General features: G+C 63.6%; 10 protein-coding genes across 10 annotated transcripts; 4 read left to right on the top strand and 6 right to left on the bottom strand.

Annotated features, from left to right (window-relative positions):
* The first annotated feature begins 1,556 nt into the window (after positions 1-1,556).
* On the top strand, positions 1,557-2,451 carry EMIHUDRAFT_431923 (hypothetical protein). Its single transcript, XM_005794427.1, has 2 exons — positions 1,557-2,050; positions 2,123-2,451. The coding sequence occupies exons 1-2, from the start codon at positions 1,667-1,669 to the stop codon at positions 2,333-2,335; spliced, it is 597 nt and encodes a 198-aa protein (XP_005794484.1). The 5' UTR covers positions 1,557-1,666; the 3' UTR covers positions 2,336-2,451.
* Positions 2,452-3,065: 614 nt separating this feature from the next.
* On the top strand, positions 3,066-3,878 carry EMIHUDRAFT_194743 (hypothetical protein; the record flags this gene model as incomplete). The annotated part of the gene is made up of 5 exons (XM_005794426.1): positions 3,066-3,075; positions 3,185-3,351; positions 3,441-3,515; positions 3,635-3,676; positions 3,774-3,878. The coding sequence occupies 5 exons, from the start codon at positions 3,066-3,068 to the stop codon at positions 3,876-3,878; spliced, it is 399 nt and encodes a 132-aa protein (XP_005794483.1).
* Positions 3,879-4,184: 306 nt separating this feature from the next.
* On the top strand, positions 4,185-5,557 carry EMIHUDRAFT_194742 (hypothetical protein; the record flags this gene model as incomplete). The annotated part of the gene is made up of 5 exons (XM_005794425.1): positions 4,185-4,265; positions 4,548-4,577; positions 4,665-4,899; positions 5,126-5,216; positions 5,281-5,557. 5 exons carry the CDS (start codon positions 4,185-4,187, stop codon positions 5,555-5,557), a joined length of 714 nt encoding a protein of 237 aa, XP_005794482.1.
* A 1,464-nt stretch (positions 5,558-7,021) lies between these two features.
* Positions 7,022-8,151, bottom strand: EMIHUDRAFT_431920 (hypothetical protein). The gene is made up of 4 exons (XM_005794424.1): positions 7,995-8,151; positions 7,611-7,910; positions 7,482-7,539; positions 7,022-7,406 (listed from the first exon to the last, which is right to left on the bottom strand). Exons 1-4 carry the CDS (start codon positions 8,125-8,127, stop codon positions 7,367-7,369), a joined length of 531 nt encoding a protein of 176 aa, XP_005794481.1. The 5' UTR covers positions 8,128-8,151; the 3' UTR covers positions 7,022-7,366.
* Positions 8,152-8,534: 383 nt separating this feature from the next.
* EMIHUDRAFT_194740 (hypothetical protein) lies at positions 8,535-9,134 on the bottom strand (the record flags this gene model as incomplete). The annotated part of the gene is made up of 1 exon (XM_005794423.1): positions 8,535-9,134. The coding sequence occupies one exon, from the start codon at positions 9,132-9,134 to the stop codon at positions 8,535-8,537; it is 600 nt and encodes a 199-aa protein (XP_005794480.1).
* A 2,162-nt stretch (positions 9,135-11,296) lies between these two features.
* EMIHUDRAFT_95217 (hypothetical protein) lies at positions 11,297-13,025 on the bottom strand (the record flags this gene model as incomplete). Its single annotated transcript, XM_005794422.1, has 6 exons — positions 11,297-11,483; positions 11,569-11,617; positions 11,954-12,041; positions 12,216-12,287; positions 12,362-12,526; positions 12,576-13,025. The coding sequence occupies 6 exons, from the start codon at positions 13,023-13,025 to the stop codon at positions 11,297-11,299; spliced, it is 1,011 nt and encodes a 336-aa protein (XP_005794479.1).
* A 2,100-nt stretch (positions 13,026-15,125) lies between these two features.
* Positions 15,126-15,941, top strand: EMIHUDRAFT_194737 (hypothetical protein; the record flags this gene model as incomplete). Its single annotated transcript, XM_005794421.1, has 2 exons — positions 15,126-15,149; positions 15,558-15,941. 2 exons carry the CDS (start codon positions 15,126-15,128, stop codon positions 15,939-15,941), a joined length of 408 nt encoding a protein of 135 aa, XP_005794478.1.
* An 87-nt stretch (positions 15,942-16,028) lies between these two features.
* Positions 16,029-18,285, bottom strand: EMIHUDRAFT_431919 (hypothetical protein; the record flags this gene model as incomplete). Its single annotated transcript, XM_005794420.1, has 10 exons — positions 16,029-16,336; positions 16,556-16,611; positions 16,675-16,813; positions 16,885-16,976; positions 17,149-17,341; positions 17,460-17,608; positions 17,674-17,793; positions 17,870-18,029; positions 18,103-18,196; positions 18,276-18,285. Coding segments are annotated over 10 exons (1,118 nt in total), but the record flags the coding sequence as incomplete, so codon positions are not given.
* A 313-nt stretch (positions 18,286-18,598) lies between these two features.
* Positions 18,599-19,660, bottom strand: EMIHUDRAFT_431916 (hypothetical protein). Its single transcript, XM_005794419.1, has 3 exons — positions 19,494-19,660; positions 18,854-19,393; positions 18,599-18,703 (listed from the first exon to the last, which is right to left on the bottom strand). Exons 1-2 carry the CDS (start codon positions 19,641-19,643, stop codon positions 19,010-19,012), a joined length of 534 nt encoding a protein of 177 aa, XP_005794476.1. The 5' UTR covers positions 19,644-19,660; the 3' UTR covers positions 18,599-18,703; positions 18,854-19,009.
* Positions 19,661-19,901: 241 nt separating this feature from the next.
* EMIHUDRAFT_447557 (hypothetical protein) lies at positions 19,902-20,955 on the bottom strand (the record flags this gene model as incomplete). Its single annotated transcript, XM_005794418.1, has 5 exons — positions 19,902-19,972; positions 20,059-20,117; positions 20,186-20,251; positions 20,318-20,719; positions 20,805-20,955. Coding segments are annotated over 5 exons (747 nt in total), but the record flags the coding sequence as incomplete, so codon positions are not given.
* Positions 20,956-21,383: the final 428 nt, after the last annotated feature.

Below are 21,383 nucleotides of genomic sequence, written 5' to 3'. Positions count from 1 at the left end.
GATGCCACGAGGGGTCGCGGTGGCGTCCATCGCCAGGCTCCCTAGCTCAACCGACGACCCTTCGGGATCGACGGCCGATCGTCATAATACCGGTCGGTACGTACGCGCTTTGGCGGCGAAAGGACTTGCCGGAGGAGGTGGTGTGGCTAGTCATCGACGGCAGCCCCTCTCGCAGCCGCAGCCGCACGTAGCCGTTAATTCTTTACCGTTAATTCTTTATTATTCATTGACGTACCGCCGGCCCATGAAACGAGCGGTACTTACGTCCGTTTTCGCGATCAACCAAAACCGTCGGCCTCGTCGCTCAATTGCCATGGCATCTCTCTGCCGCGGCGGCAGCTGGCCTATGGCGGCTGCGCTCCTTCTGTCCCTTGCCGCGCTACGTCTCAAACTGAGCCTCGGCGACCGCGTCGAAGTGCTGTACCACGGGCTTTTCCTCCTCTTCATCCTCGTCTGCCGTTGGAACGGCTGCTTTCTCGGAGAGTCACTCTCCGGGGGCCAGGGTGAAGCGGCGTCGGGTGAGACGGGCGGCGCGGCAGCACGAGGAGCACCTATGCCCGGTGACTCTACTGCGATAGACCTCGAAGCGCCGCCGACGGCGACAGTGGAGAAGCAGTCGCTGCCGCCGCCGCCGCCGCCTCGGCTGCTGCAGACAGGGCCAGAGCTTCAGCCGGGCTGGATGGTGCCGCGCCGTCCAGTCAAGAGCAGAGATGCGCCTGAATCCCCCGCCGTCGAGTCCCCAAACCGCTTCTCCTCCCTTGACGATGAGGGCAGAGGTGGCTTTGCCGACCAGACAGGCGTCGAATGGGCGCGGGCGCTGCTGGCAAATCCAGACGAGAGGCGGCGCATCGCGGCCGCTGAGTTCGCGGCGGACGACGCGGACGGGGATCAGATGTTGAACATCGAAGAGACGCTCCGCGCGGTGGAGCGCGCATGCGCTCGGAGCGGCCTCGGACTGCCACGCCGCGAGCGCTGCGAGGAGCTCTTCGGCTTCTGCGATAAGAGCGGCGCGGGCTCCACCTGCAGCGAGCAGGATTTTCAGTGTATGTGGTTCTTACGAACATATACCCGAGGGTGAACTGCTGATTTGGGACGACTCAGCCTTTAAAGAAAGAAAGAGAAGAGAAGAGAAGAGAAAACCCAAGGGAGGGATACAAGAAAGAAAACAGCGAACCCAAGGGAGGGGGGGAAGAAAGAAAACAGAGAACCCAGGGAGGGATGGGAGGATGGGAGTCGACTCAGCTGTTCTGCAATTCTTTGGGACCTAGAATTCTTCTTCTTCTCTCCCGCACCGGGTTCCAACTTTTTCCGGGGTATGGTATGGTAGCCTCGCGGCCCAAAGAGGGGATCATTGGTCCCGACCGCCCAAGACTAGCCCTACCATACCCCCAAGTAGGTCTGTCATCAGGCGGGGGGGAAATTGTCTCGGCTCTTGCACATACCATACCCCGCAAAAAGTCCGAACCCTGCCTGCCATAGCAGACGTGCAATGACACCCTCACCAGCCTTTGCCTTTGCGGCTGTTGCCGCCCTTGTGCCGAACCTCACGCCTCTCGACACCCTCACCAGCGGGTTTGCCTCCATTGCACGCCTGCCTCGAGGTGTGACGGTCACTGAGGGCAGCCGCGGCGGCCAGACAGACCAAGCGCCGCCGACGCTGTACGACATGGAGGGCTGCCCCTTCTGCCGACGTGTGCGAGAGGTTGCAACCGAGCTCGATATGGTCGTCAACCTCGTCCCGTCCGCGCGCGGCTCTCGCTCCCGCGACGCTCTCGCCGAGTACGCCGCCGCCGCCGGGAGTAATGTGCAGGTGCCCTTCCTCCTCGACGGCGATACTCGGCTCTTTGAGTCGGAAGAAATCTGCCGCCACCTGATTGCAAAGTACGGCGCAACCGTGGACGTGCCGGGCGTCGGCACCGGCTTCGTCGCCTCTGCGCTGCGCCTCGGCCGCGGGGGGCTGGTCGACAAGTCTGCTCTGCCGGCCCCGCCCGACCGGCCGCTCGTCCTCTACTCGTACGAGGGCAACCAATTTTGCCGCCTTGTGAGAGAGGCGCGGGCCGCACGCTGCCCCACCGCCGCCCTCTCCCCGCAGCTGGTAGCATCCCACTCCCTTCTCCTTCAGGTGCTCTGCGAGCTCGACCTGCCGTACGAGCTCCGCTCCGCCGGCAAGGGCAGCCCGCGCCGCGAGGAGCTCAAAATACTCACGGGCGGGTCGAGCCAATGCCCCTTCTTGCTCGACCCAAATAGCGGCGTGCAGCTGGCCGAGAGCGCCGACATTGTCGAGTATCTGCGGGGGCGGTACTCCCGCGGCGGCGCTTCGGTGGGCTCTTCATGAACGGATGAGGACGGGTGGACACCGCGGCCGCGTTTTGGGCGTCTGTGAGGCACGACCGAAGGTCTCATGTGCCTGTGATCTCTCGTCTTGCCACGAGATTATTCGAGATTTGAAACGGTCGATTTCAAAATTGAAATTCACACGAATGCGAAAACCGAAATGGCCACAATGCACAAAAAGAACGTTAACGAAAACGAATGAACCCCAAAAATACTCACTCTGCACTCGACATACATCATGTGACATATACACAGTTTAGATCTACAGAACAGGCTACCCACACCCAGCCCCGACGGCTCACGCGCTCTCTGTCTATGCACTATAGGTATATGTAGAAAGGTTATCCCGCTTTCCATATTCCATTTAGACCATATACAGAGCCGTCGAAGGTCGTCCGACTCCTGCTGAGCGCTGTATCCGGATTGAATCATGGCGCGAGGCGCGCTGGCTCCATGGCAGCACGTTGAAGCAGAGAGCAAGGTGCTAGGTGGGGACGGAGGACGCGCGCGTAAGGACGCGTCGCCATCTCTACTGTGAATAGAGAGAGAGTGCTGCAGCGTTGGAACCGTAGCTCGGCGCCTCGCCCTCAGCAGACGGCGGGCGAGAAAAGCTGAATGAACGAAGCTGTCTGTTCGCGCCACAGGGCACAGGCACAGCTACCAAGATGCTGTGCTAGATGGGGGGAGCACCGTGGACTCCTACCTCACCTTTGGCAGTCGTTCAGAGCCAGATGAGTAATGGTGCACTAACGTGATGATGAAAACCTGAAAAACACTAAAATTGGACGGCCGCATTCGCAAGCTGTTTTTACGCGGCCGCTGGTGGTACTCGCCGAGCGCCTGCCACGAGCCAGCATGATCCCGTTCTGCGGCCTCATCACCAACGCCATTCTCCTCGTCTGCGGCTACCTCTCCTTCAAGGCGCTCGAGTCCGAGGCGGGCGACGACGACACCAAATGGCTGACTTTCTGGTTTGTGTACTCGCTCCTGGCTTTCATCGAGTCCATCGCTGACTACGTGGGTCTTGCCCTTTGTGGAGTTGGATCTTGCCGTGTCGGCTGACCTCTAGCCTCATCTCAGCCATATTTCGCGCTGACCCTCGGCAGGTCCTATTCATCATCCCCTTCTACAACGAGATCAAGCTCGGAGCCGTCGTCTTCCTGGCTCTCGGCGGAGCAAAGGTACGGCTGCATGCACACCTCCAAAGCACAAGCGCAAGCCCCCCCCCCGCACTCCGGGGTGCAACCACGTACGACTGCATACCGTGCACGCGTCATCTCATGGCCCATTGCCCGCACAGCTGGTCTACAAGATGCTGCGGCCAATCCTGCTCAAGCACCAGGTCGATGCATAGAGAGACGAGGGCGGAGATACCGCCCCGACAGCGTGTGTAGTCTTCTCATCGCGCCTTCTCCACCTGCACCTGCTTCCCTTATCAGGCGGCCATCGACGACAGCCTCGGCGGCGTCATGGACAAGGTGAAGGACGCAGGCGGGGCTGCTATGTCCGCTGCGCAATCAGCCGCGATGGGGAAGAAGGATTAGAGCCGGGTCATGAGAGATTGGGGACAGAGCGAAGGCTGGTTGGGCGTCGGACTTTTGTACACAGTTTGATTGATAGGAAGGCGAAACACAGTCTTCCGACCAAGAGGACTGGCACTGGGACACCAACCAGCGCGGATCTGTGTGTCCCTCTCTCTCTCACTCGATGTGGGTGGACGCAAGACGGGCGGTGAAGGTCCCACAGGAGCGACACACAGATCCACCCAGGACAAGACACAGACAGTAGACAGAGAGTGAAATGAGCGGGGAGTGTCGAGGGAAACCGCCACAGCGCCCGTCGAAGCGCGTATGCTCAGGCACCTGCACGCGAGCCACAGCATCGTCCCGCTCGATGACAGCAGTGGAGACACCGACCTCAAGCCCAGGCTTGTTTGCTCGAGAGGATATGCCGCAGCCGCACTGCTCCTTGCATCAACACCTCTGTTCGTGTGGCTAGCTGCGCTGCCGTCGCCTGTGCTGCCGTCGCCTCCATCGCTGCCACCGCTGCCACCACCGCCGCCTCCATTACCATCGCCTCTGCCACCACCGCCGCCTCCATTACCATCGCGTCTGCCGCCGCAGCCGCCTCCATCGACAACTCTGTCACCGCCACCGCAGCCACCGCCGTCGCCACCGACATCCTCGACCATCGTCACCATCCTGAATGGTCAGTGGGGCGGCGCCGCGGGCGTGCTGGCCCACGTGCTGGATGGCCAGGAGAGCTCTAAGACACATCATTCAGCACCTTGTCCCTCCTCGCTCCTCACATGCCCTCACCCACTCTCACAGGGGATTGACATGTCGGGCTTCAACGGTTCACCTGGCGGCCTGCCGCCGCCCGCCCGCACGCTGTGGGACACTCTCGGCGTGCCCGACCGCAGCCATCCGTGGGGTGATCGCCTCTCCTGCAGCCTCCTCAGCCTTCGCTCTCCCGGCCTCTACGACGCCTCGAATGTGCCGCTGCTCGCGGAGGCCGGCTACACACACCTGCCCGCCGTGCTGCTCGACGCCGAGGCGAGGCCCTGTCGACCGAGACGTGTGACCGTGACATAGCGGCTAGCCTCCTGCGTCCCCACCGCACAAGGTGCTGCGGGGTCGATTACGATGCTGCTATCCCTTCGATGCCGGCTCGACGAAGCTCCACTGCGGCACATTTGGCGGCGGCGCCGGCTGCACTCCAGGCCGGCGTGTAGCCTCTGCCGTCAGCCTTGGACCGTGGCCAACGCCCCTCCTGACCGCACGCTTTCCAGGCTGCGGGGACCGCGACTACGCACAGCGCGAGGCGCGGCCATGGGGCTTCGAGGGCGACGCCCGCGCCTACAAGCCGGATGAGCTGGCCAAGTGCTTTCCGGAGTGGGGCGGTTTAGATGACTCGCTGTCGAGCTCCGCGTGTGTGTGCGTGTAGGTGCCTCGACGGAATGGAGGCGGAGCGGTGCGTCGAGGGACGCTGGTGCGCGCTCAGCCACAACGAGCTGGTGCTCGACATTGCGGACAGCGGCGACGACGGGCTCCAGCGCTTCGTGCGGGCGGTCGTTGTCGACAGCAGGGCGAGCGGAATGGCGGTGAGGCTCGCCCGAGCAGTGTGGGCGGCGGCGGAGCAGAGCAACAGGACGGTGCCGCTGTTGCATTACGACCCTCGGTCTGTGGCGGCCCCCTTCTCAGAGGTGGATAATGAGGGGTGAAGGGATCGGCGTGTTGTGACAACAACAAGACTGCTCTTGAGTCTTGTGTTGTCTTGAGAGACGCGGCCTAGGACGCGTTGGGCCAGGTACCAATTTTGTCGAATTTATTTCAAAATCTGCAGGCGCGGAGCGCCTGCGAAAATTTTGAAGAAATTTGCAGTCGGGCCTGATTTTCATCAAGATCTTTCAAATTTGCGGTGTGGAGTTGGGGGGTGTGGGTTAGGTTAGGGTTATTAGGGTTAGAGGGTTAGGGTTAGGGTTAGGGTTAGGGTTAGGGTCAGGTTAGTCTGGTTGTGTCTGTATATGCCAGCGTTGCAGGGTTCTGCGCTGGGATCTGGCCCCACAGCGCCGACGACTAAGACTCAGCCCCACACGCTGACCTAGGGTTAGGGTTAGGGTTAGGGTTAGGGTTAGGGTTAGGGTTAGGGTTAGGGTTAGGGTTAGTCTTCTTGTGTTTGTATGCCAGCGTTGCAGAGTTCTGCGCTGGGATCTGGCCCCAGCGCCGACGAGTAAGACTCAGCACCGCACGCTGACCCCACCAAATGCCGCCTCAGGGCGCCAGGCCGCCAGCCACTTCTTACACGCGGCCGGCGCCCTCTCGCGGCAAAAGGGTCGAGCGAGCGGGCAGAGTCGCGATGTCTGCGCACCCGCGTGCCGATGGGCGGCACACGCAACCGAGAGAGGCCCTGTCGCGCCGCCAGTAGCGTTCTCCGCACTCCCCACGCCACCAATTGCCGCCTCAGGGCGCCAGCCACCTCTTACACGCGGCCGGCGCCCTCTTGCGGCAAAAGGGTCGAGCGAGCGGGCAGAGTCGCGCGATGTCTGCGCACCCGCGTGCCGATGGGCGGCACACGCAACCGAGAGAGGCCCTGTCACGCCGCCAGTAGCGTTCTCCGCACTCCCCACGCCACCAATTGCCGCCTCAGGGCGCCAGCCACCTCCTTACACGATTACACGCGGCCGGCGCCCTCTCGCGGCAAAAGGGTCGAGCGAGCGGGCAGAGTCGCGCGATGTCTGCGCACCCGCGTGCCGATGGGCGGCACACGCAACGAGGCCCTGTCACGCCGCCAGTAGCGTTCCGCACTCCCCACGCCACCAATTGCCGCCTCAGGGCGCCAGCCACCTCTTACACGCGGCCGGCGCCCTCTCGCGGCAAAAGGGTCGAGCGAGCGGGCAGAGTCGCGATGTCCCTGCGCACCTGGGTGTTCGCCGCCTATATGCTCTATCCTGTGCCAAGACGGACACATTTTGACAATCAAAATCTACCTCAAAATTTGCGGCCGCCCCTCGAAATTTGCTGATCAAAATTTGCGGTGGCCCGGATCGAAACCTGTACTTTGGCCAAAGGACGCGGCGGGCCGAACATGTTCAAGCTTCAACAATCTCGTTCGAGTTGACCCAAGATCGCGTCTCCGTGCTTCACATTCACTGTGTTTCACTGTGTTTCACGATCACGTTCGTTCGTCCTACGATCTTCGACTCTTGACATCATTCAAATATACGTAATTCGAGCACATGACAACAACGATAACACACGACTCTTACACACCCCGCGGGCACTATGCCGCGCCTCGTCCAGTGTCTGCCGGCAAAACCGCCCCATCGTCTGGCGGTGCATCGCACCGCCATCATCTCACGCCCCTCCCGAAGGCCCAGAGTGTGCACCTTATGGTGCGCGCTCTCTCGCCCCGCATGCGCGCGGTCGCGCCCCGCCCATGCCTCGCGCCCGGCGGCTGATCGACGGGCGGCGCCAGGCAGTCTTGCGAACCGGCACCGCCGCAACCTCGCCGCCGCAATGGCGAACGCGACTCAGTAGCCGCCGTAGCCGCCGTAGCCGCCGCGGCCGTACCTGGCGGACAAGGGGGCGGGCCTGTGAGAGCGAACAAGCCTGGGAAAGAGGGAGGGGCGGGCATCTTCATCGCACCCGCCGTATCCGCCCATCATTCCGTACCCGCCGCCACGGCCATAGCCGCCGCCATAGCCTAGAGATGAGACACGGCCCGCCCGTCTCGACGAGGAGAGAGGGCTGTGTGAGCGGGCGGCGAGGGCACACCCCCGTATCCGCCCATCATCCCGTATCCGCCGCCGTATCCGCCCATCATCCCGTATCCGCCGCGCATGCCGCCATACCCGCCGCGCATGCCGCCATACCCGCCGCCGTAGCCGCCGCCGTAGCCCATCCCGTACGAGCGCGAGTACATGCGGTCCATGGCGCGGCTGTAGCGCGACATTCCGTTGCCGGCGTACACGTTGGTGCGGCCGGCGTCGCGAAGCGACTCACCGTTGCGGTAGTAATCGCCACGGTTGCGGATCATGTCGTTGTAGCCGACGTACTCGTTGGTCTGCGAGTTGCCTATTGTCGCAGCGCCGGGGCAGAGGTTGAGAGAGAGAGAGGCTGCCTGCCGGGAGAGTGTGCGGCGACGGCGCAAGTCTCCGCCTTCAAAGGTGAAAGGCGTCTGGTAGGTGCCGGTGCCGTAGTACATAGAGACGGACGAGCGGGAGCTTGCGCGCGGCGCCGCAGGGGCGACGAACGACGTGACGAGCGCGGAGCAAGCGACAAGGGCTGCCATTTCGAGAGAGAGAGTGCGAAGCAGCAGCGAAGGTTTTTGAGAAGGCGTGGAACCCTTTGGGCCATCAACGTAAAAGAGAAAGAATGGAGGCAGTTGCGGGTTTTGTGCAGGTATCGGTGGCCTACATGCCACAAGACGAGTGGTGGAAGGGGAAACACGGCAACACACGGCAACACACGCGTCCGAGAACCGCGTGTCCCCTATACCTACCCTACCTCTCTTCCTTCCACACGCTCACGTTCCTAGACCTAGTGACCACGCAGCCTTCCCTGTCTGATCCCGATTTGCCGACATCGGGCAGCGTCACTTCTCTGAAGCCAAGCTACTCAAAAGGGTGTCTGTCCTGCGCCTGTGCACCTGCAGCCGTCTCCGCTGCGGGGCTCGATCGAGCCCGTGGAGTGGTGAACTCAGGCCTGCGCGGCGATGCCAAAGAGCGTCAGGACCGTTGAGGGGAATATCGCGCCGAACCCGATGGAGAAGATGGAAAACGCGCCCATGACAAAAGCGGTGGTGCGTGCGGCGTCTGAGTCGAGCGCGTAGAGCGGGATGTAGACGAGGCGCACGAGGAGGAGCAGGACAGAGAGCTTCGCAAACAGGAGCTGGTTGAGGCCGAGGGCGTGAGCGACGAAGAAGGCCGGCGCCGCCATTGCCACCATCTCGATGGTGTTGTTGTGCGCGCTCTGCAGCCGGAAATTCAGCGGGTACTTGGGCATCAGTGACTCGGCCGTCTTCATGAGGCGAGGATGGCGGTTGTCGTAGCCGTCGGGCTTGGCGGCGGCAAGGCCCATGATGGGCAAGAGACCCGAGATGAAGATGAGGGCCGGCAGTGACGCGGCCACCAGGAAAGGAACCTTTTCCACCGGCACCGGCAGCGCCGCGAGCACCATTTCCGACGCGGACGAGGCGACAAACCAGCGGAGGGAGGCGGCCGCGACCGCGATGATGGGAGGGAAGAGGGCGTTGAGCTTGACGAAGCCGCCAGAGAGGGACCCGATGCCGAAAACCATTAAGTACACGAGTACGTCGGGTGGCGGGCACACGTGTATTGCAATGAGGGCGCGAAAACGGCGAGATTTCTTTGTAGTAGGTGGGTGTACTGTGTTAGTGCCAGGGCGCGCCAGTCCCGTGCCCAGTGTCGTGCGAGGGAGCTTTGTTGTAAAAATCTTTGTAGGTGACAACAACAGCCTTTGACGTTCGCGGGCGAACTGGCGAACTGGTTCATGAACTGGTTCGGTCGGTAAACTCGCGGTTCGTTCGGTTTCGGAGTTCGCTCTGGACGCATCCCCTTGGTTCGCTGCATCGGTTCGGTCGTTCGCCCTTGGGTGCCCGAACCCTCGAACTAGTTCGTGAACTCGAGCCTTACCGCGGTAAAATCGTGTCTCCACACACACAAAAGTGCTAAGTGGTGGGGCAAGGGGGGACGACCCTCGCATCTCCACGCCAAAGAAAATACGTCCACATAATCTACATATGTACATAGGCCGGTGTGAGCAGGCGCGCGCAAATGCGCAGAGCCAGGAGCCACGTCGGGGGGAAGAGCTGCCACACAGGCGTAAGACCGTAGGTACACCCTTAATGCACATATGTCGGCATGTCGCTCGCGGGTCGTTGCCCGCCGCCACGCCTTGGCCTTCCCTCGCCCTTTCACCAGGACACCCCACCCCTCGCCTCGTCGCCCGCGTCGACCTCGGGTCGACCTCGTGTGGTCCTTAGACCTCACTTGGCAGCAAAACTGCGCACCGTCCAGCACATGCCGAGAGAGATCCTAATATAGGATTCTCCCCAAACCTTGCTCAGCTGATCCAGCCTGGGGGGAAGGCCAGGCCTGGGCAAAGAAACCAGCACCTCATCAGGCTTCCCTGAGCGTCACAGCTCGGTGATCGCGCCGGCCGGACACCACTGAGACGCGTCACGGCCGTTCCCGCGGGCATTTGAACGCGACCTTCGGGGGCTAAGATATGGGCTCTATGGCTCAGACTGGACTCCTCTTGGTCCCTTGTGATGCCCTAGGCCACACCTGGGCCTTACCTGGGGTCCCTAGGCTCCTAGCACCTAGGGGCCGGGCAGGGTTTGCCCTCCGAAACTGGCAGGTCTCTGGGGGGGCGCGGGGGCCCCCGGAGGCACCGTGCGCCGCGCAGCAGTGCGGAAACGGGGCCCCGGCGCTCATACTCGCTCACATACTACCAACTTCCCGAATGATCACGGTTGATCAGAGGGCAGATTTGGAGAGATCTCGAGGAGTACATACAGATAGACCCTCTAACCATAAGAAAACTCCGACCTGATCGGTCGTACTGACCGCCGACAGATCACTCCAGACAGCAGACAGGCCGACGTCTGCACGCGGCCGGCCGGGCGAGAGGCTTGACACGATCCGACCCTGCGAGACCCTGACGCTGCTGCTCTAGCTATCAGACATGCACTGCTGACTGCTGCCACAATGTGCGACCTGTGCTGGCCCACTTGGCGGCCTTCCCGGTCAGTGGTGAGGCGCAGTTCAGAGCTGTCGATGGCGCGATGCCGCACTGGTCCCACATTGGTAACACGAGACCACCACGTTTGCCGGTCCAAGAGAGAGGCACCGGCGCTGTCCGGAGAAGGTGCGTGGTCCCTCTTGACTGCCCATGCGCGCGAGGCTGTGTAGGCATAGCCTCGAGAGTGCCAGCAGCCAATCTGAGGCAGTTTGTGACGGCTTTGCGTCAGAAGCGTGCACGCGGCTGGAAGGACACCTTCCTACTGGTCGTACGATCAGGTCGTCACTGAATGCTTGATACTAAGGCCGCGAGCTATGCAGGTGATCTCAATTGTGCAGCATGGCACGGTCAGAGCAGCGCCGAAAGGATGTCGCAAGGCGTGGTAGCATGGCCGCACAAGTACGCCGAATTCCCATGAAAACAAGTGAAACATGGCGCAAAAAAGAAAAAATCCGAAAAAATCGGCGCCTGCGGCAGGCCATCGGACCGCCCCATCTCCCCCCCGCATGGATACCCTCTCTAGGGCCCCCGCGCCCCCCCAGAGTGGCAGGGGTGGCACCGATGGCGGGGGACCTTCCTTATCCTTTTAATACATTAAATACTTCTACGAGAAAGCCAGCTTACAAGAAATCCCACAATAAATATCAAATCCGAAACAAATCTAACACTCACACATCATTTGTTGTTGTTGCGGATCAGTGCATAGCGCGCCACTGCTCTCGGCTGAAGGGGCGCAGGAGGCCGCTCACCTTCTCCTTGCCGACCGTCGTCCTGTCTCCGCTGTACCCGTGGCCAGGGTAGATGACGACGTCGTCGCCGAGGGCGCGCAGCTGCTGCAGCGAGTCGAACATCGCGTCCACGTCCGAGTCCGGCAAGTCGAGCCTACTCATAAGGATGAATGATCGCCACGTGTGTCTCGTCACGATGAGGAGCCTCAGGAGGTGGAGGCGGGTCGCGCCGGCCGCACGAGCCGGGGAAGATGGTGTCGCCGACGAGTACCGACGCGACGGCTCCGCCTGGCCGCCTCACGCAGAGGCAGACCTGGAAAGGAGAAGCGGCAATCGCGAGACGAGAGGTGCGATGGGAAGCCGCCGCACGGGAGGGGCAGACCGAGCCGCCGCTGTGGCCCGGCGTGTGCAGCACCTCGATCTCGCCGGCCGACGGGCCGAGGGGCAGCACGGCGCCGTGCTCGAGAGGGCGCACCTCCGCCGGCTCGAGGCTGCACTGCTTCGCGACGCGACCCACCTACCTCGAGCGGGTGACCTCGGGTGACCTCGGGTGACCTCGGGTGACCTCTTGTGACCTCGGGTGACCTCGACCCACCTCGAGCGAGTGCACGAGCGGCGGCACACCGTGGTCGCGAGACAGCTCCCCCAGCCCTGGCAGCTGCGCCTCTTGCGCGAAGGGGCCGCACACCATGGCAACCAGCCGGGGGGGCACCTTGCGGTGTCAGGGGGCAGGCATTACGCCCCGGGGTGCGGGGGAGGGCGCTGGCCCGCCGTGCCGATCCTTGCCGCCGACGTGGTCAAAGTGGTAGTGCGTCCCCACCTACAGGAGACGCGCGTGGATCGCAGAAGGCGAAGCGTGTGGGTGGAGGGCGAGGTGCGCCCCCACCGCGCCGACCAGCCTCATCTTGTGCCGCCTCGCCAGCGCGACGATGCCCTCCACGTCCCAGCAGCCGTCCACCTGTGTACAGCTCGAGGAGTGAAGAGACGCTGTGCTCACGTCCGCAGCGCCTCCCCCTCCCAGCAGCCGTCCACCACGTAGCACTCGCGCGTCGCCGCGTCACCGACCAGGTAGACAAAGTTCTTCATGCTCGCCGCCGCGAGGAAGAGGTTCTTCTGCGGCTGGCTGGCGCCCGCCCGCACGAGCGCCACGTCTCTGCCCGGAAGCAGCTGCCGGAACCACAGCCCGCCCTTCATCGCCTAGTGCCCGTGCCCTAAAACTCATCAGTGAAGCAGCTTCCGGAGCCACGATCCCGCCCGGCATCGCCTCGTCGCAGACGGCGACCGCCGCAGAGAGGCTCTTGTCCGCCCGCTGCGGCACCGCGCTCGCGCCGTGCGCCTCTTTGATCTCCTTGGCGTCCAGCTCCGCCGCGTGCCGATACGACTCTCGCGCCTCCTTGTACTGCCGCAGCGCGAATGCCGCCTCGCCGCGCCGGAAGTGAGCCTTGGACCAGTCCACCCGAGCGCCGACGGAGCGGCCGGCCGCCACCAGCGCCTCCTCCGCACGCTCCGCGCGGAGGAGAGCCGCGGAAAGGTTCGAGCACACAGCGGCAAGCACGCTCTTGTCTGGATGCGCTTCGGCGAGCGACGCCGCCTCTTCGTACATCCGGATCGCCTCAGCAGTGTCACCCACCTTGAGAGCCGCGTTGCCGCTGTCCTTGAGCTCGAGGCAGCGAGCGAGCGGGTCGGAGTCGGACATACGAGTAGCACTGGGTCGGATCACTGCCGCGCCCCCCCCCCCCCCCCCCCACTCAGCTGTGAGCGCTGTCAGTCCGTTCTGCTCAGAGGGGTGGTTGACGGGTTGAGGGTTGAGGCCCCCCCTCAACCATGTGATTGACGCTTGAGACCCCCCGTCAACCCTTTAGTTGGGGGTTGAGGCCTCCGGGGCCTATTCACAGGCTCGCCTGAGTGAGGGAGGGTGTAGAGGATGTAGAGTGTAGAGCACTGTAGAGCTGTAGAGATGTAGAGCGCTGTAGAGCTGTAGAGCTCTACATCCGCCGCGTGACGAGGCGCCTGCGTTGTAGAGCGATGTAGAGGCGCTCTACAACGTGAAATCTCTACAACAAACTCTACATCATAAGCGGCGAACGAGGCACGGTCGCTCTCCGACATGAGGCGCGTTGCACTTGCCAGTGCTGCCCTGGCCTTCTGTCTGCCCGCCCAATGGGTGGCAGATGCCTCTGCTGCTGTGGCATGCCTCACGGCTGCGACTGGCCGGCGCCTCGGCGCGTCAGCTCGGCTCGGCGTAGCGATCGTGGCCAGCGCAACTCGCCTGGACTCAACGCTCAGCCAGGAGCTCCCGCACGCGCTGGCGCGAGTCATGGCGCAGATAAGGCGTCTGAATGCTCGCCTCGCCTCGCGCAAATGCGACCGTCCTCGCAGCCGACAGTCCACCGCCTGCTAAAGAAGCACAGCGACGAATGCGGCACCGGCGACACATGGCAGGCTGGTCATGACGCAGTTATAGGGTGTTGTGTGCCGTCAGAGGGACTCTCTGTGTGTCAGGGATAGTCAGGGCTGTCCATCAGAGCTTCACTAAGCTCGGTAAAACCCCATTAGCGCGGCTCGACCTCTTTGAGTCACTGCCTTCCCGGCGGTTTGGCTGTAGAGCCTCTACAACAAACTCTACAACAAAATCGCGCTCTACATCGCTCTACAACGCAGGCGCCTCGTCACGCGGCGGATGTAGAGCTCTACAGCTCTACAGCGCTCCAGAGCGCTCTACATCTCTACAGCTCTACAGCGCTCTACACTCTACATCCTCTACACCCTCCCTCAGAGGCTCGCGCGTGATCACAAGATTGGAACAGCCCTGCCGCCAAAAAAATCGCTTCGCCTGCGGCGCGCTCTTGCGGTCCTCGTACCTTGAGCGCAATCCATAAGTAGGAGACGCTCACTGTCGCCATTCAGGCGCCTGATCCTTCAGCAAAGCGATGGCCTACCAGGTACGAGTTCAGATGCGCGCCCGGCAGAAGACGCTTGTGCTGCCGCATGCAGTGGAATGCGCACAGAGAACGGACGGCAAGAGAAGGCAAGGGAAGGAAGATAAACGGCTGGTGAAGCTCAGCTCACGGCGTAGTATTGCGGTCACTAACCATTCACGGCAAGAGTCACGGTGAATGCTGCCGCATAAAAGCAACAGAGTCGCGGTTGGCGCGATGGTCTTGTCGCGGTTATATAACGACTTGACGTTGCACACGGCCATAGACGCAGTATCTGTTTGGCGAGCCTCAAGCAGCGAAAGCAGGCGCGAGAAATTAATGTCAATCCTGAGATCTCAATTTTGGCGCTAGTTTCGTTTTCTGGTACATCATGACGACTTGGGTCTCATGTAGCTCTCGACGGCTCTTCGACGGCTCTTTCTGGTTGGATCAGACAGTGCTATCAGTCAACAACACAATGCCGAGAGCAGGGCGGCCTTCGAGCAGGGCGGCCTTCGAGGCAACTAAGTTCCTGCTGCATTTTTCATCGTACAACTTGATGGCGGGCGGACGTGTCGAGCATGGAAGGCGGCCATTGCTCAAACCTGTTCGAGTTGGCCTCCGGGAACAAGGGTGCGTGGCCGGCGCGGTCTGTTTCACGTGCAATAAGGGCAACGCCATCAAAATCGCGAACATGGGCCGACATGCCTCCGACATTTCTCAGGGCTCGGACGGAAGCTCTGCAGACAGCCAGACCGCTCTGCGCGGTCGGACCGACTTTTTCAGACTTTGCTATTCTGGATACTGAGGGTATGTGCTGCTAGATCTCACTGAGCTGGGCTCGTATCTGGCTTTGGTAAGCAGTTTTGAGTTCGGTAATGTCTCCGGAGACGGAGGGCCGCGTCCGCGGACGACCATGACGTCGGCCGGGATCCCCCCGTGCGGGGGCCTTCGACGCGCCGTTTTTACGATACTTGCTTCAGCTACGTGCGTGAATGGGAGGTGTGATGCAGCATCCAGGCGTTAAAGAAGACGACATGAATGGTTCACAGAGAATGTGTGTTCAGACCTTTGCGCGGGGGGTGTGAACAGCCATTCCGCGTGGTTGAGGGGTTGAAGGGGTCTGTCAACCACTTGGTTGAGGGTTGAGGCCTCTGTCAACCACGTGGTTGACAGTTGAGGCAATCGGCCTCAACCACCGCTCTGAGTAGACTCCGTCGGTAGCGGGGCCGGTCCCTAAGCCCCACGTGCCCAGGAACCCGAACCCAGCTTTTTTCGGCGCCGAGATGTGCTCGCGGGGTGTGTGGCAGCTCCGCACGCTGCTGCTCAAGTACTGCGACTACGGCGGCAGCAGCCAGGGCGTGCGCGATTGGATCTCGACGCAGCTTGCGCCGTTCGCCAAGGCCAATCCGCAGATCGAGATCATCGCGTCGCGGCAGCCGGGCCGGCACCCTCACGTCAAGGCGCGCTATCTGGCCGATGGCGACAAAGCCCTCTCGCTCAAGGGCCTCAGCTGGCAGCAGGTCTCGATGCGCCTCCAGTTCCTCCGCGACAGCAGACCCGTGCGCTTGCGCAAGTGGGACAAGCCGTTCCGGTCGACGCCGAGCATCCAGGGGGAGTGGCAGCTGGGCCAGCAGCTAGCCGCGGAGCACCGCGTCATACGAGTGTCGGGCGGCGGCGGAGGCGGCAGCTAGCTGCGGCGCGCGCCGACGATATTGTGTCTCTTCAGAGGGTGTTTGTCTCACAGCTCCGTTCTCTGACTTTTGGTGCGGAGATTCATGAGCGAGCGCGGGTGTTAGTATTCTTGTCCAACAAGCACAACACGCCATACCCCCGCCGGCCAGACGGCGCGCGCGCGAGAGAGAGAGTTGGTCCCTTCGGCTTCGAGCCCCGATGTATGACACCCGATGCGGGCCTCGTCACCTGTCGCTCGGCTCCTCTCTCCTCTCGAGCGAGAGACCCGTTCGCTCTCGCAGGCATGCTCTCAGGCCTCGACGCCCTGGAGGTCCCGATCGGAGAGGCGGCGCGAGAAGCTCCGGCGGAGGCTCTCGTCGATCCGGACGATGCCGGTGTTGCCGTCAACCGTGACCTAGTCAGGGCGGGGAGGGAAGTACTCGACGACACTAACAGACTCCACCCTCTCGTAGGGGTGGAGCGAGCGGGCAGGTGGTGGCGTCGCCAATGAGAACCTCGCGCGGTGTGCGACAGAGCGTGGGACATTCTGGCTGCTGCGCACTGGGCATCCCTCCCCCCCTCCCCGCCCCTCCCCCTCTCCCCTCTGGCGGAAAGGCGCACGCGTGCGCCGGGCCTGCATCCCCGTCTTGAGCGAAGCCATCACGTCGATCCCGCTGACGGCGGGCTTGCCTGCAGGGGGGGCGTGTCATCCGGGGACGTGTCGGGGACGCGTCCCGGGCTGCGGTCTTCTGCCCTGCCCAAGTCCCGGCTCGCCGTACTCGCGCGCGCACAGCGCGCCGTGCTGCAGCGCGCCGCCAATCTGGAGGACGACGGCCGAGGCGCCCGCAAACATCGGCGTCCACGCCGGGTCGGTGACGATGGCGACGAGCACCTACGTGAAGGGCCCCTGCTCTCCCCGCACGAGGACAAGCCGCTCCTCTCGCACCGCACGCAGGGGCGCGCCTCGCCCGGCGCGATCGGGTCGGTGGAGCAGGTGCAGACACGCACGCGCCCGCTCGCAACGCCGGGAGAGATCGCCGCCCCGACGAGAGCGCCTGTGGATGATAGACGGGTGTGAGAGCGGTTGACAAGGTGTGTGTGTGGAGAGAGAGAGAGCTGGCGAGCCCCGGACGAGCGTGCCTGCCTCCCCCGACGAGGTTCGGCTTGAGGAAGTGTCTAGGAAGTGTCTAGGGAGTGTATACCGGAAGTGTCTAGGAAGCGTCTCGCCGGGCTCCCCCTCGACGAGGTTCGGCTTGAGGATCCGGCCGCGCGAGTCGATGAGCATGGGGCAGCTCTTTGCGCTCTTGGCGCGCGCGTAGGTCGCCCTGTTCGGCGTGACGGCCGCCCTCAGGTCGAAGCTGCTCTCCTTGATGGCCGCGTCGAGCTGCTGCACCGAGACGTGGAAGACATCTCCCTCCGCCTGGGGAGGGGGCCCGAGACGACCCAAGGAGGTCATGTGCACCGAGCAGGCCCCCCTCGGGTGATCTCGGCTGATCTCGGGTCATCTCGGTCTCTCGTGATCTCGTGTCCTCTCGCGCCTCGAGCCGGCCGGCGGCGAGGAGGTCCGCCTGCGCCGCGAGCAGCGCCGAGCGGAAAGCGGCGGTGACGCGGGCCATGCGCAGCTTGGGCGCGTTCCGGATCCACATCAGATGGTCGAGGTGGAGGTTCCGCTTCTCGAGGTTGGCGCCTGTGAAAAGAGCAAAGATGCGGCCGGAGAAACAAGCTGTGTGAGAGGATTCTCGAGGCTGGCGCCGGCGCAGCGCGCAAAGAGGCCGCCCGAGCCGCGTCCGCCGCGCTCCTCTTGCGCGCGCATCACGCGGCGCCGACTGGCGACGCGCTCCTTCAGAATGTCGGCTGGGTTGCTGATGCCGCCTGCCAGAGAGGGGGGGGGGTACTCTAGGGAGAGGGGAGGCGGATAGGGGGGGGGGGGGGGGAAAAAAAAGTGCCCCCCTTCTGTTGTGGCCCAACTTGGAAACCAAGAGGTGCGGCGAGTCCGCGTAGCGGGGAGAGCTCACAAACAGCTGGTCGGCGCCGTCCCAGCCGTACTCGCGCATGAAGGAGACCCACGCCCCGACGAAGGGCGCGGGCAGGTCGGACTTGCGGCCCGCCTGTGGACAGGAGAGGCGTCAACCGACTCGTGTGTCCAGGGCTGTGTCACATAGGCCGGTCCGGCGGCGGCGCCACGTTGGCGAGGATCCGACCCGTCAGCGCGGGGAGGCCCTCCTCACCGTACTCTGCCCAGACCGAGGGAGGCAGCAAGTGCGCGAGGTCGTACCTGTTGAACGAGTTGGGCGGGGAGAGGTGGAGGCAGACGCGTGTGGAGGGGTCGTGTGCGGTGGTCGAGGTCGTCGCACATCTGCATGTTCATCTGCATGAGCGGGTCCTCCTCGAAACCGCCGCACAAGGCGTCCGCCTCCTCCCGCTCCTACAGGCTCGGCCGCTGCCGTCGAGAGACGCTGCCCGCACCTCGACCGCACGACTCCTCCCGCCTCCTCCCCCTCCTGCGCCGTCCTCCCCTTGACGCGCGCCGTGTCGAGCGCCTTGAAGACGGGGATGATCACCTGCCCGAGATTACGCGAGGTTACCCGAGGTTACCCGAGATTGCGCGAGATCGCCTCGAAGACGGGACCACCTGCATCACCGCCATCTCGAGCTCGAGCACGGGGTAGACGGCGGCGAGCAGCTCGGCGTAGAAGGACTCGAAGCCCGCCGAGGTGACGCCGCGCTCCTCGAGCGCCTTCAGCGCCTCCGAGCTGCGGCGCGCCTCGGAGATGTACTCCGCCTGTGTCCGCACGCCATGAACGGGCCATGAACAGGCGCGGCTCACACACGCGGCTGCATCTCGGCTGCATCTCGGCTGCATCTCGTCTGCATCTCGGCTGCATCTCGGCTGCATCTCGGCCAGATCTCGGGCACTCTGGCGGCACTCCGCCTTGGTCTCGAGTGGCGCGCGCTCCCAGCGCGAGCCGAGCTGGTACTGCCGCCACATCGGCATCTGGCGCAGCAGCCCCCACACGCTGCCGAAGCTGAGGCCGGAGGGAAGCCGCGCGCTCTTGTACCTGCCGGCTTGATGAATGATCAGTCGTTGTTAAATGGGGTACTCATTCCGCGCTCTTGCACTTGGCGGCGTCGCAGTCGTCCCCGCGCAGGATGGCCGCCAGGTAGACGTCCACCTGAGGCCGAGAGACGGCTCGACTTCCGATGCTCGGCCTGCGTGATGATCAGGTGATGCTCCCGAGAGGAGCAAGAGGCTGGCCGAGGGGCCGCACACCATCTCGAGCTGGCTCGCGAACCAGCGCGGCCCGACGAGGCGGAAGGCGTGGGACATGTTGATGTACTGGCGCGTCTGGCCGTTGAAGAAGACCTGCTCCGGGTCGGTGGGGATGCGCGCGCCCGCCAGGCCGAGGAAGGCGAGCGACATGTCCGAGTAGACCGCGAGGTCGAGGCAAGTGAAGGGCGAGGTGGTCGTCGCCTAGCAGCGGCCTCTTCCATGAGAAGGCAAGGCGCGAGGACGATCGTAGTGAGGGGCGAAGTGGTCGTCGCTAGAGTGAGGGGCGAAGTGGTCGCATCGCCTCGCTCGCGACGTTGAAGTCGTAGTACAGCCGGCGCGGCTCGCCCGGAGGCGTGATCATCGCCTCGTCGAGCGGGTGCAGCGTCGTGACTGGCCGTGCCTGCAGGAGCCGCAGCTCGCCTGCCTCCGTGTACGCCCACTCGGTGTCCATCGGCCGTCCGTACGCGCCTCGTTGAGCGGCGTGGCGTGGTGAGGTATGGCTGCTCGCCCGGTGCAGCTGCAGACTACTTCTGCCGCGCGCCTTCGACGGCGGCGACGAGCGCAGCCAGCTGCCGCAGCTGCTCGTCTGACAGGCTCCGCACCGCCTGCCTCTCACCATCCTCCCGAGATTACCACCGATTACCCGAGGTTCCCCGAGGACAGGCTCCGCACCGCCTGCCTCTCCGCACCCACGCGCCGCACCTCGACGCCGCCGTCGGCCGCCAGCCGCACCTCTTGCGCCTTGCTGCCCACCTTGCTCTCGAGCAGCCGGCCGCCCACCTTGACCCGCACGAACCGGTCTGCTACTAGCACTGCGGCCATTCTCGCCGCTATTGTGAGGATTGCTATTGTCATCGATGGCCCACCTTGTCCCACACAAAGCGGTCGGCGACGATGCTGCCGTCGACGACGCTTTCTCCGAGGCCTAATCTCGGCACATCTCGGCTCATCTCAGGCCATCTCTGTACGTCTCGATGAAGCATTCTCCGAGGCCGTAGCCCGCGTCGACGAGCATCTCGTCGAGGTCCGAGTTGAGCGGGTTGGCACTGAAGGCGACGCCTATTGACAGCGAACTGATGATCTCGTCGAGGTCCGAGATGAGCGGGTTGGCGCTGAAGGGCACGCCGGCGGTGGCTGCGTCCACCATCTCCATCACGGTGGCGGCGAAGGCGGGCTTGTGCGCGCCGGCGTAGCTGAACACGCGGTGGTCGAAGACGGACGCGAAGCAGGCCCGGACCGCCGCCTCCAGGCCTTCGGGAGAGACGCCGAGCTTTGTCTCGAAGACGCCGGCGAACGAGGCGCCCGTGCCGTCCTCCTCTGGCGCCGAGGAGCGGACCGCCGCCAGCCGGCCGGGCCACGCCTCCATTGCTCGCCGGACGGTGTCGAGGCACGCGGTCTGGGCGGCACTCAGCGGCAGCCGCTGCGCCAGCCTCTTGAGGCCCACGCACAGCCGTGGCCCCTCTGGCGTCCCGAGCTTTGGCTCGGCGGCGGCCCACTCCCTCGACGCCGTCACAGCGGCAGTCCACTCTGCGAAAAAGTCGACGGTGATGGCATATCCGCCCGGCACGTAAGACGAGACGCCGGGCGTAATACAGCCTCATCAGACTCGCACTCTTCCCGCCGACAGCGCGGACTGGGAGCGGCTTCTTTGCGTCGAGGGCGGCGAGCATGGCGCGTTCGTATGGCGCGTCATCGTTGGCATCGAGACGCACGCTGGGCGGGCGAACCGCGCCAGCCACGGGTGCGCTCTGGGCGGTGCCCATGGATGTAACTTGGGAAGGCCGATCGCTCTGGGCGATGGCAAGGGGTGGAGGCCGAGGGAGGGCCGATTCACCTCGGTTTCTTTTTCCTCACTTCATTTGTTCGATTAAGGAGAAGAAGAAACCTGCGAGCCCTTTTCGGCCCCTCAAGCGCACGCAACGAAAAAAGAAAGCGTTCGCGCACCTCAGAGCACTCAAGCCAGAGCTGCTCAAGCCGTACCCAAAATCAAGAGTGGAGGAACCTCCAGAGGCGGCCCATGTCCAAAGTCTCACCCACGCGGGCTCGCTTCGTGATGCGCCGATGCCTGGTCGCTCTCATGTTCGACGACAGCGTCCGTGCGACCGCGGGCAATGCGGTGTGGCAGCCGACCGCCTCGCCCTCGCCGCAGCCGCCCGCCTCGCTCTCGCCGCAGCCGTCCGCCTCGCGCTCG

Source organism: Emiliania huxleyi, assembly GCF_000372725.1.
Source record: "Emiliania huxleyi CCMP1516 unplaced genomic scaffold EMIHUscaffold_1, whole genome shotgun sequence".
In the NCBI taxonomy this organism is placed as follows: Eukaryota; Haptophyta; order Isochrysidales; family Noelaerhabdaceae; genus Emiliania; species Emiliania huxleyi.
Note: the sequence above shows the minus strand (reverse complement) of the source record. Positions and strands in the feature narration are given on the sequence as shown.

Excerpts from the sequence above, each read along its gene's own strand:
- EMIHUDRAFT_431923 (XM_005794427.1), top strand. The coding sequence starts at position 1,667 with ATGGAGGGCTGCCCCTTCTGCCGACGTGTGCGAGAGGTTGCAACCGAG. Across the intron at positions 2,051-2,122 it reads TTTGCCGCCTTGTGAGAGAG|GTGCTCTGCGAGCTCGACCT; the intron begins GCGCGGGCCGCA and ends CTTCTCCTTCAG.
- EMIHUDRAFT_431920 (XM_005794424.1), bottom strand. The coding sequence starts at position 8,127 with ATGGCAGCCCTTGTCGCTTGCTCCGCGCTCGTCACGTCGTTCGTCGCC. Across the intron at positions 7,540-7,610 it reads GATGATGGGCGGATACGGGG|GCTATGGCGGCGGCTATGGC; the intron begins GTGTGCCCTCGC and ends TCTCATCTCTAG. Across the intron at positions 7,407-7,481 it reads ATGATGGGCGGATACGGCGG|GTACGGCCGCGGCGGCTACG; the intron begins GTGCGATGAAGA and ends CTTGTCCGCCAG.
- EMIHUDRAFT_431916 (XM_005794419.1), bottom strand. The coding sequence starts at position 19,643 with ATGGACACCGAGTGGGCGTACACGGAGGCAGGCGAGCTGCGGCTCCTG. Across the intron at positions 19,394-19,493 it reads ACTTCAACGTCGCGAGCGAG|GCGACGACCACCTCGCCCTT; the intron begins GCGATGCGACCA and ends GGCCGCTGCTAG.